This window comes from Nuphar pumila, chromosome 7 (assembly GCF_984573655.1).
Source record: "Nuphar pumila chromosome 7, dmNupPumi1.hap1.1, whole genome shotgun sequence".
Classification (NCBI taxonomy): domain Eukaryota; kingdom Viridiplantae; phylum Streptophyta; class Magnoliopsida; order Nymphaeales; family Nymphaeaceae; genus Nuphar; species Nuphar pumila.
In genome coordinates this window covers 34770071-34783002 of record NC_143255.1, presented here as the reverse complement: position 1 = coordinate 34783002, position 12932 = coordinate 34770071, and the positions used below count along the sequence as shown (strand labels likewise).

The 12932-nt window shown below is 38.3% G+C and overlaps 1 protein-coding gene across 1 annotated transcript; it reads left to right on the top strand.

Moving 5' to 3' along the window:
- Positions 1 to 7482: 7482 nt before the first annotated feature.
- LOC149831874 (protein NEGATIVE GRAVITROPIC RESPONSE OF ROOTS-like) lies at positions 7483 to 10443 on the top strand. Its single transcript, XM_090013094.1, has 4 exons — positions 7483 to 7495; positions 8082 to 8677; positions 9462 to 9618; positions 10061 to 10443. Exons 1-4 carry the CDS (start codon positions 7483 to 7485, stop codon positions 10078 to 10080), a joined length of 786 nt encoding a protein of 261 aa, XP_089869220.1. The 3' UTR covers positions 10081 to 10443.
- Positions 10444 to 12932: the final 2489 nt, after the last annotated feature.

The following is a 12932-nucleotide window of genomic DNA, read 5'->3' as shown; positions in this document are numbered from 1 at the left end:
TTTGGAGGGTATGCATTGATTTTGGCCTCCGTTTTCCTTGTGAAAAGCAGGTGCCTTGTTTGCATGCACCTGTGGGCCTCACAGAAAAGGTGTGGGGTTTTGCGCCATTTTGTGAAAACCTCCTCTGTTCTGTGACATGCAAACGGGGCCTAAAGGTAAAGTTCGACCTAATTTTGTCTGTTGTAGGGTAGGGTCTAACAGGACATTAAGGGGGGGGCGGGCTCCACTCGTCTGGCAAGAGCAGCTAGTGCACGTCACCTTGTGTTGGAAAGTTCTGCCTATCCCAGCTTTGCCTTTACAAAAATGGTTGAAACAGAAAAGTTAAATTTTTGAAATGAGGAGGGCATTTAAGCCATCTAAGAAAAGCATCTTCCCCTGTTGCAAAAAATACTTGATAGTGACTAAAATACCCCTGAATCTTCTCAGACTACGAGACAAACATACCTCCTACGTGTCGGAACAGGGATGACGATGATTGCGACCTTGTGATTACGTAAAACCCCAGTTTTTCTCATAAAATTCCAACACCATCCTTGAACAGTTGATCAAGTAGGTGAAGACAGCTGACTCCACTTTTATGATCCTAAAAAAGAGAGAAAAAGACCAAGTTGGTACCTGACACATTGAATGACCCAATAACTGTTAGAAAAACCACATGTGAGGATGTCAATTGTTCGGGTTCGGATCACATATCTAACCAAAACAATCACTATTTAGTCCGATTGGGTAGGGTTTCAGCTCCGATCGACTAAATGGGTTATATTTGGTTTTAGAGTTTTACAACCAAAGTTCCAAACACAAAATTGAATCCAGATGCAACCAAGATCCAAATTGGAATAAATATAAAAGTGTATTTGATTTATTAACATCAATTTTTAAAAAAAAAACATACATAGCAGGACACTTCCTTGTTTGCGTTGATTTTATCTTGATTTATTTACTGTGTTAGTAGGTCTAATCATTGCCAATATGGTGAAAGCTCAACTTTCAATATGGCAAAAGGTTGACGACTCACATTTCATGAGGATAAAAATGTTTTGAATAAAACATGTCAAACACAACTCAAAAGTTCTTCATTTTCTTTCACATTTGAAGATTTCAGTCAAGTGGAATTTGAATTAAAAGTGTTTCGCCATAAGTTATGATGGTTCAGTATCACAATATGACCACACCGTCTGATTAAGGGCTAATGTTGTCTGAATTCACTGATAACTTTTTATATATCTCCCTCAGTTCAACTCAAATTTAGATTAGGCCAGATTCATTAATGCCTATATCTGAACCAAATCCGACTTATTTGCATCCCTGAACACAACTTGTGTATGTAAATAATGTATACAACTCTGGTTGATGCCAAACCAGGTTCACCTCTAGGTGTTCCAACATAATCTTCTCTAAAGGCATTATCCATGGGCTGGAACTAGGGGTGGCAAAACCTGACACGACCCGCCAACCCGCCTCTTAGGCGGGTTCGGGTTGGGCTTAAGCCAACCCGTTTAATAAACGGCTCGACCCGCGTAACCCGTTTATTAAACGGTTCGGGTTCGGGTTGGGGGTATGCCAACCCACCAACCCGGCTGACCCGTTTAATAAACGGGTTAGGCGGGTGGGTCAACCCGCCAACCCGACGCACCAACCCGTCGACCCGCCAACCCGACCCGTCAACCTGTCAACCCGACCCGACAACCTGACCCGCAAACCTAAGAACCCGTTTACCCGACCCAACCCATTTATTAAATGGGTTGGTGGGTCGTGTCAGGTTACCCGTTTATTAAACGGGCCGGGTTCGTGTTTGCCACAGCCGACCCGTTTAATAAACGGGTCGGGTTCGGGTTGAGGTATGCTGACCCGCCAACCCGTCGGGTCGACCCACCAACCCGACACGATTGCCACCCCTAGCTGGAACTAGATCCTGGCTGGGAATACCCAATTTGAGTCTACTTGGGATTCACCTCATAATCATATTGGGCCACTAGCCAGGTTTAGGACAGACATGGGGTTGCTACCTCTCGTATCAAACCCTATAGGGTCTGGGTATGGTGATAAATAAGAAGACCAGATTAAGACCTGGGTTCAGACCCAAATGTCCGTTTAATACATGGATCCAGGTATAATTTGTGAAATTTTATACCAGACCCAGGTTCCGATTAAGACCCACATTTTTTCAATGTAAAAAATGAGAAAAAAATATTATTTTACTGGGTATGGTCGGGGTATGGTTCATGTAGTTTTTATCAGGTTTGGGTATAGTTTTTTTATAGTGAACCTGATACCATACCCAAAACTCGAGTCCAAGTCTAGTTCCACCAACCTTGCAGCAAGAGATGACCCATGTGAGTTTCGAACTTGTGATGTTCACAAGTCGTCGAGCTCTTGTCGGCGTTGGACCCAACAGTTATAAATCAAGACTTTGATAAATATTGAACTCCACCAATGTCCCCATAATACATATTAGAGAGAAATCTGAGCAAAGTCCATCCTTGGCATCTGAAAACCAATTAGGGTGAAAGTGGTCAATGTGCAAAATTTTTGTCTTTTCTGTCCTTGCTTCAGATCTTCTCCATTATGCAGAAAAACTGCATATAAGAGAGAGAAAGAGAGGGTTAACATGGTGTACGGTAGATGAGTGAATTAAATAAACAAAACCAAAAGGTAGTGAGCGTGGGCGTGTGGGAACTTGTACCAATCTAATGGAGAGCTACTGCCTTTTGTCATAGATTTCTGCATCACCATGACCTATATATTTGCCTTTCCAGCTTACCTCTCTCTTTTATACCAATAAAACTACAAAAATCACCCTCCCTTTCTTCTTCATCATCATCACCACCAACATCTTCATCATCATCTAAATCCTCTTCTTCCTCATCAATTCACCCACCAATCAGGGGATCAGTTCAATTGGTGCAGTCTTTCCTACAAGCCAGGCCTTTGCTGCAATGAGGGTAAGCAATGCATCTTTTTTTTTTTTATTTAACTGGTTGAAATGACTATGGAGAACGACCAACATCTAGATTTCTGAAAAATAATTTGCATCCGTTCATCTTTTAGATGGATTGTGGTGTTCAGCTCTCTGCTTTATGCCACCTATCAGAAATAAGAGAGCTACCATATGTTTGTTTGCTGTGATGGAAGCGGGTGCAAAAATCTCTTGAATGATTTAATGTTTGCGCTTTTTTGTGCATAGAATTAGTAGCTTTCAATTATGAAATGACAGTCATTTTGTTTTTGTTTTTTCTCCATATTTAGTTAAAGCAGGAGAATCTTGCATACCTTGCAGCCATCCAGTATTTTGTTTTTGTTTTTTCTCCATATTTAGTTAAAGCAGGAGAATCTTGCATACCTTGCAGCCATCCAGCCATCACATTCTTTGGCAGTTGGGAAATTGCATCGATGGCTACTAAATCATTGGTCATTTCTCTTAGTTACACTTTCTTGTGATCGTTTGATGTTGGACACTCTGAGAATTGAAAACGATGACTGGATTGTAGAGTTTTGACATATTAAATAAGGAATATATATATATATCGTCCAACCAAAAGAAGGTAAAAAATCTAAAACCTATGTTAATCAACGACGTTCCTTCTTTAATGATTATGATTTTCATCATTGGACTTTACATATTAGATTTTTATCATTCATTTAATAGGTGTCATTATGAATTTTTGATGTTTAGATGGCCCACAATACTTTGTATTGTAAAATTTTAAATGCATTGTGAGCGGTCAATTTTTTACGTTTCAAAAAGCATGCCTATATGTCATAAATTCTTCGTGTAAAGCATATTTTTTATTAAATAAATGATAAAAAAATAAATATATGAGGTCTGGTCGATGAGATAATCAAACATTGGAGAAAGAAAGTTGTCTGATCATAGTTGGTTGTAGATTTTGAACCTTCCTTTGGTTAGTCGGTCTTTCTTCCTTTTATATATATATATATATATATATATATATATATATATATATATATATATATATATATATATATATATATATATAGAGAGAGAGAGAGAGAGAGAGAGAGAGAGAGAGAGAGATGGGTAAGTGCGAAATTGATAAATGCTAAATAGGTTTTTCTACCCTTTCAGTATTTTTTTTGCAGTTCTGACTCCATAAATGTATTGGGCATGGTCAATTTACAAGGAATCCACACCTAGATCATGTGTTTTTGATAAAAAAAATGATATTTGGAGCTTAAAATTTTTACAAAGATTTTAGACCATTGATTTTTCGAATCTTATAAAAGCCCATTCATGTGTCGAAATCCACTTCAAAAGCTAATCCCTATAAAATCAAGTACATAGATCACATCTATATGTCAGAATTTAAAAATAAAATGAAAAAACCTTGAAAACTCATTTAGCACGTATCATTTCGTACCTACGCATTACTCTCTCTATATATATAGAGAGAGATGCTAAGATGCTCTCAAAGTACCTACTCTTACATACTAGAAATCATGGTTGTAGGATGTATCTTCTCAATTAAACCTTATGGATGTAATCAACATAAATTATTTGATAGGAATCATGTTTTAGATAATGTTTTTTGGACATAAAAGTAGGATCTTTTAAGTTATGAAATTTTGATATATTGTGAGCCGGTCTTAAACACACACACACACACACACACACACACATATATATATATATATATATATATATATATATATATATATATATATATATATATATATATATATATATATATGTGCTATAATCACATTATCCAAAACTGGTTTTCTACTAAATAATGCTTATAAATCATATCTATAGGGTCTGATCAACTGAAAATTTTAAAAAATTGGACAATCTAAAGCTTCTATTAGGTGGGAGTAGGTACTCCGGGAACACCATCATTACTTATATATATATATATATATATATATATATATATATATATATATATATATATATATATATGGAGAGAGAGAGAGAGAGATTCATAAAAACTGATATGAACCAGGTATTATGGTTTTTCACAAATTTGGTCCTCCGTGTGTTTTAGCATGATCCATTTGCTAGGAATCTACACTTGGATTGTGTTTTCTCAATGAATAAATATTATTTTTTGCAGCTTGAACATTTATAAAAATTCTAAAACATTGATTTTCAAGCTGTAAATACTTGTTCATGTTGGAAGCTACTATGGTCCATTTGCTTGGAATTGACACTTGGATTGTGTTTTCTCAATGAGTAAATATGTTTTTTTGAAACTTGAATATTTACTAAAATTTTAAACAATTAATTTCAACCAGTAAAAACTTGCTTTATATATATATATATATATATATATATATATATATATATATATATATATATATATATATATATATATATATATATATATATATATATATAAGAAAAGTGGTAGCTTACCACCTACTGCAAGCAAAACATGTAGTATTTTTTAGTTATTTTCTTGCAAATCTGACCCTACAGATGTGTTTGACATAGTCAATTTGCTAGGAAACTATAATTAGATCATGATTTTTGGACAAAAATATGATTTTTTTAAGCTTTGAATGTTATGAAAATCTTATACCGTCAATTTTTGAACCTTATAAAAACCCTACTTGCATCTCGGAATCAAACAATCCAAGAATTGATTCCCATAAAACCGGGCATCCAGAACACATCAGCTTTAAAGAAAACATCAAAAAACCTTTGAAAGCCAGATAGACTAACCGTAGACTAGAAAAGTGGTAGGCAGCTGCCACCTTTTATATATACATAATAAAAAGTGGTTGTCAAGATTCTTTAAATTTTACTGGTACCAATCCTATCATGTGGTTTCACGGGTTAAATAGGAATCATTAGAGAGCAGATCAGTTCAGGGTTGCTTTAGGGTCGCTCAAATGTCACTTTAACTGGATTGCCTCATCATATATGTTAAGGATGAACCGCTTACATTTTTTTTTCGTAGGCTTGTAGCCATTCGTGTTCCAGATGCATGGAATTTATAGTACACAAAAGGGACGGCTGCAAACAAAAGAAAAAATATGAATCGACCTTCATTTCAAGGGTACCCTCCAAGACAAACCTTGATCACTTCACATTGGATGATCATCTAAATAACATGACTTGATGGCATGATTGACACTGACAGGATGCCTTTGCTTCTCATGTTTTCTTTCTATCAATTTGTGTTGGCTGTAGGATCATCTTTACATTTTTTTTTTTTCTGTTTCAATTGTAAACCTCTCAGATCTTGAATTGGATGCAACAAAAGCTCAGTGCACGGCAAACCATCAAAAAATCGACGGCTGTAGATGCACGTGAGTTGTAATTTCTGTGTGCTCCTTTATTTATGTTTTTCTGGTACGGAAATCCTGAATTTTGGTTATTCAATTGTGCTCTTAATTTTTTTTTTCCAAGGGAAGAGAAGTGCTTAAATTAAAAACAAGTTACAGTAATCAGTGTGGTTCCTTTTTAACTTTTAAGCTTTTCAACTAATAAAGAATGATTAGCCTCAGTGTGGTTCCTTTTTAACTTTTAAGCTTTTCAACTAATAAAGAATGATTAGCCTCTTAGATGTTCTTGTAGTTTATTTTATGAAAGAATATTCTGGATCTTATGACAGAAAGTAGAAAACAATAGAATGCCATCTCCGTTGCCAAATTTTTATTTTTGAAAAAAATTGTGAAGTGGGTCAAGTGATGGTCTTCTGGTAGACCAAGTCTAAGACAGAAAGGAGAGCAGATCAAGTGATCTGCCGAATCACTTTTAGAAAAGTGATTTGGCATCCTCACCATCCACAGCGTACACAAGGACCATGAATGAAGCAATGGACGGTGAAGATGTCAAATCACTTAAAGTGATTTGACAGATCACCTGATCTGCTCTCTCAGTTGTGGAATTTTTGGTGATTTGGGAACTGAAAGGGGTCATTCAATCTCTGCAAAGATTTTTTTTCTGTGGGCAGCTCAGTATGCAGCCTAATCTTTGTTGAATTAAGATAATAATTTTTTATTTTAAATTGAACAAACAAAACCGGCCACAAAAGTTATTGAGAATTCAGTTTTAAATTGTTTTAATTGTCAATTGAAGAGGAAAATACCATATGGAATTTTGGGAACCAAAAGGGATCATTCAATTTCTGCAAAGACCTTTATTCTGTGGGCAGCTCAGTATGCAGCCTAATCTTTGTTAAGAATTAAGATAATAATTTCTTATTTTTTTATTTTAACTAGTAAAGGCTTAATCACATGCTTGACAGTTGACATGAATCATAAAGTAACAAAAGTGCCCCTTGACATAGGTGCATCAAGTGTCATTGTTATTTTTAAAACTATGGTGGCATGGACATAATTTGCATAAAGACCTCAAAGGGGTCTCCCACATGGCCTTGGGCTTGTGAATAGGGAGGTTTCCCAGTACCTTGATCGAGTTCGAATCCCTGCGTGGGCACCCATTTCTACAAAACGAGGGAGGAGGCTCTTTGAGGATCAAGATGAGAGCCCACAGAGTTTTACGCTGTCGGAATGGTGACCATAGGTACATCAGGCTAAGACCAGTGCGGCCAGGTTCTTCAGTGCCGAGTGTGGTCTCTCTATGTAAAAAAGAAAAAAAAATGTAATTTTCATCAGGTCAACAACCTTAGCCAAGGTTGGGCACTGAGCTGGGCTGCTAGCATGCCACCCATGGCCAGTCCATATGGGCTAAACCGCACAGCTTGGGCCAGTTTTTTGAGGTTCAGCTTATCATTGACTGGGCTTAGGTCCAGCCCTCTTGTTGGGTCATGGCCTAGTCATCCAGCCCATGTATGAGCCATGCCAGTCAGGTCGAAAACAGACACAGACTGCCGGGCTGCCGTGTCTTTTCTCCCTTAAAGTCAGTACTGGTAGCATGAGGCAATGGATTGACTGGCCATCAAATTGGCAGGTTGGGTTTCGGCCTGGTTCAGGCTGGCCTGTGGATGGATTCCTGATAATTGAAATCAGGCATTAACATTTTAAGTCGTTAATTGAGTTTGATAAAAAAATAAAATTGAAAAAATTAAAAATAACTGGGATTGTTAACTTTGTCTCTTAATCACGTTTTCCTCATCCTTCAATAACTTCTTTTTTAATTTTTAATACAGGCATTACCATTAACAAGGCTAGCAAAGAAGATCAGTCCCAAGCAAATTCTTCGAAGCGCGCCATCCTCCAAGATTTACAACATGGGATACTGACTATAGGAACCTTTGGGAATTCGGAGATCGACGAGAAAGTCAGAGAAAATTGTGAATTCCATGAAAATTCATCATCTCCAATTCAAGATTTGTCAGAGTTTACCTTAGAAGAGCTTGGGAAGCTTAAACAAGAGTTAACAAGATACTTAGCACTTAAACACTCTAGACGCGCTGTTAACCAAGATCCACAATCACAAGGGGGAGGACAAAGGAATGACTGCCCCCTGAACAAATTCTTGAACTGTCCCTCGAGCCTAGACGTTGACCGGACAGGTAGCCTACGACATGCTCGGGAGTCTATCGGCGAAAATGAAGATCCAGAAAATTTCTATGTTGTTGCAAACAAGGCAAAGGATGTTTGCTGTGCTAATAGTAGTGCTAGCACAGGGATCAGGCAAAGATCAGTAACATTCTTACTGAAGAAGATGTTCACATGTCGAGGCAGGTTCGCACCAGCTCCAAGCCTAAGAGAGCCACAGTTGCTAGAGTCAAGAATGGAGAAGGTAAATGCAGCACCACAATCAAACATGTCTAACACTCTTGTCTCTTTTAAGATCAATGGCCTACATGGTTGCCAGGTTCTAACATCAAGCCGGATTGCTCCCTTTAGCTAAGGTCACATCCTAGACACTTATAGTGGATCAACTCCCCTACACTCTTGCATGGTCTAGGCTAGACCAAGTTGCCAGTAGCGTTATGCACAGATTCAGTCTAATTGAACATACAAGACCAAGGTGGTTTAATCTGGTCAGTTACTCATCCTTGAGCTTAATTAGACATGTCCACAATGGACTACACCCAAGCTACAGGCCAGATCACATACCAGTAGCCAAGTGCATGCAACTAAGAAGCCTACCTAACTTAGTCAAGTTGAATCACCAATCCAAGAAACTAGTCATTCTGAACTGCAGTGTAGTTCTAATGGACCCGAAAAGCGATATAATAGCCTTTAGTTTAACTTGACCAAGTTGCGCAACGTTTTCTAAATTACCCAAGTTGGTAATTAAGGAATCCAACTGAAATCTAAGTTTAGCAGGCAGCTGCCACTTAGTGCAGAAACTTAGTCAAGTGAAACTGTTCAATGTGCATGTATTGTAAGCTTGCCTGTACTCAACATGAAAGAGCCACTGTTAAGAGTGTACCGGCCAGATCTAAGACTTAGTTGACAAAGCTCACATTATAGGTACTCAAGCTTAGTTGGGTCAAGTAGGTTTAGCTCAGAGTGGACTTATCAAACCTTTTAAAATTTGTGTGTTTGACCCTTTAATTGTTTATTGTTGTTTGCAGTTGATAAGAACAATTCTTCACCATGAGATATATCCCCAAAATGCTGCATCAGGCAAGAAGTTCATCCGGAGCAAATCAACGCCCAAAATGGATTTGGAAGATGAATCAAAGGCGAGGGAAAGTGAAAAATGTAAATGGGTTAAGACCGATTCTGAATGTAAGCGCTCTTATTCTCTTACTAACTTGTTCTTAATCAAAGTGAACCAAGTCAAATGCAGCTTGCACCAACCTGTGGCCTGAAGTTTGAGCCAAGAGTAACTGACTTGAACTTCTAGGATGAGGAATACAATGTCTAGTGACCTGTTTGGTCTCATCAATGACCCATGGAACCCAAATGATTTGGCTGAGCATGCATGAGACACATCTTGTATAGACTCTGAGTGTGCCCTTAGTGAACCTAAGCAGATGAAGGGCCCATTCTGACCCACTTTTAAATTTGGGTTAAAGCCAGACTTTTAGCTCTTGGTGAAAAGACTGGATGTGATTAAGCCATCTGTCCTGTTTACTGCAGATGGGTTGGTTCATGGATGGTCAAAATTATTGAAATATGATGATTAGAAACATGTTAATTAATCCAAGGATCTCTTTTCTCTTTGCAGTTATTGTCTTGGAGATGTAGAGTGTGGTCAAGACTTGAAGATATGCCAAACCTTCTCAATACTTCTTGTATTTGATCTATGTGAAATTTGTTGAGTTGTATGACCATGGCTCTGAAATTTGAAAAAGGAATTGAGTACCATAAAGTGTTTGGGTTTTTACCCCTTAATACTTTATGCAAATCCTTCACTGTGTCAGTGGGTCGAAAATTTTATAGGTAATTTAGTCTTGACTCTGGATAGTGACAATGATGGCACCAGCAGCAACAACAACAATGGCAGCAGTGATGGTAGAGTTGAATGTTCATGAGCAAGCTCCTTCCAAACATCAATATGTAGAGTCAATCACTATTCAATGAAGAGAACTCAGAAAGTGTTTTGGCTCAGCTTGTTAGTGCAAAGAGCTGAAAATTTATGTCACAGGGACACGCCATTTTGGATCTAGTGTTTAGGGATTTTGCGGCACTGACACGTGTGTCACATGATACATTATGATATGTATGGTTATAATTTTACCATTGTTAATCAATTTAATAGTTTTCAATTAGGTTTTTAACAATGATACATTTTTATATGTTAAAATATATAAAAAAAAGTTTTGATCAATTAAAAATTAAAAACCAAATTTTCAAAAATAACAATTTCATGCCTAATCTGAGTCCAGATTCATGTCTGCGACTTTGTGACAGCTGAAAATCCTTTTCCATGACTTTAACCCGAAGATAGTGGAACAACATTCCAAGCAACAACCGTGCTAGCATGGGTTGCACTAATGTCAGATCATCACAATATGGTAACACCAGGCAGTAGTAGATGACTAGAACCAAGGTCCAGAACTATGCCATTAGTTAAAAGGAGAATCAAAACTGATATGAAGATGAACAATTCTAGCCCGAGGGAGTGTTTGTTCCAGGTAGGGGTGGGCAACGGGTCTTGGTCTGCGGCCCATGAGCCTATTTGGGCAGGGCTGGGCCACCCGGCCCATTGCCAAACTCTAGTTCCAAGTTGCTTTCATGGGAAAGTTTCATGTTGGTGTTATGGCAGTCTTGAAAATTGGTGGAACCCCCATCTTGTTCTGGATCGATGCTCTCTTGGGATCACATCAGTGGGTGTCGAGGAGCTCATTAAGCAGGGACGGACACACAAACTTTTATTGGACGGGGGTAAACATAAACAAGACATTTCATTTTTCTCTGGTGTGTGTGTGTGTGTGTGGTGTGTGTGTGTGTGTGTGGGGGGGGAAGGCTAGAATTTTTTTTTACTATGTTGAGAGCAGCCAGGAAAGGGCTCTAATGGGAGTTTTAAATTCTTGGGGGCGTGGTGTGTGTGTGTGTGGGGGGGGGGGGGGGGGGGGGGGGTTGTAACAGGTTACTTGTCATCAAGAAAGTCAAGCTGCCACTCCCTTCCCATCATGGTGAAACTCACATAGAAAAAGGTAGGTGGCAGTACTCCACCTAGTCCACGTTAGCCCAAGTGGGTCAGAGCATTTCGGGCCTCACTCGTATTTTCATGTGTAAATCTATTCATACATCCCCCATTGGAAAAGTATTTCACAGGAAGACCATGTTGGTAGGAGTTTTAGAAACTCTGTCCAGTCCCCACGAAAGGTAGTTTCCTTCACGTGAACAAAATAAAAAGGCGCTTAGAATCTTGAGCTTTTGCCAAGAGATAAAGTTTCCATCATGATGAGGAGTATTTTATACAACTATAGATACTTAACCAAATAACCTATTTAGGGCACGTTTGAAAGTGAGAAAATAGTAGGAAAAGTGAAAGTAGGAAAGAAAATGTACAAATTTTTTTCAAACTAGAGATTTTTTTTAAAGTTTTTTTTTTAAAAAGTATGATTTTTTATAAAAAAAATTCTTCCACCTAAGGGAGTTTGAAGGATTTTTTTTTTTGCATTAGGGTCATTGTTGCCGCATCATCTCATGGCAGTTCTTTGCCATCGACCCTAAGGGTCACATCGTCATGATTGGTGCCTGTGAGAAGCAGAAGCTCATCTACTCCATCATCGTTGTCTACTGCAACTTCGACAACCCTGTCTTCGCTGCCATCAAGCTCGACTACTCCACGATTGACCAGGCCGCTATCGATGCCCAGAAGCACCTCACCTTCTACGAGCTTGACCAGGCCACTATCGATGCTTAGAAGCACCTCACCTTCTATGAGCTTGACCTCGGCCTCAACCTTGTCTCCTGCAAGTGGTTCGAGCTCATCAACAATGGTGCCAACCTGCTCATCATCGTCCCCGACGATGTTCTTGTTTGTACTGAGAACTTCATCATCTACAAGAACCAAGGTCATTGGATGTTTGTGCCCTCATTTTCCGTCATGGTGGCCTCCTCGTCAAGCATGGTGCCCTCCATCTTCTCTTTCACCCTGCCATTTCTCACTTTTTTTTTTCACTCTATTATTGTCATGCTACACAAATAAGCAAAAAAAAATTCATTTAGAAAAGTTATCATATCAAAACTTCTCCAAAGCAAACTTTTATATCACAAAAGGCAAACAGGAATTATGAAACAAAAGTGAAGAACATACCTGGAATCGACCTCTTGAACCACATGTTGTCTTCATATTACATCTTGGCATTTTCATTGATCCAACAAGGTCACAAGCAATATATTTGAAACCTTATTTCAACCAACCAAATATAATACCGTAGAGCACAGTTTTAATGAATATCATGTTCATGCTATCAGGCAGTTACTCAACTATGCATATGCGGTTGTGGTTCGAACTTGTAACATCCCATCACATGGTGACTTGAACAAACTGCTTCTGCCAGATGGTCGGTGCCCGTGTCTGTAAATTGAGGTCCTTCCATAGTGACAAAAGTTTTTATCGGCAATTTCTCATTTTTCAAAAACTC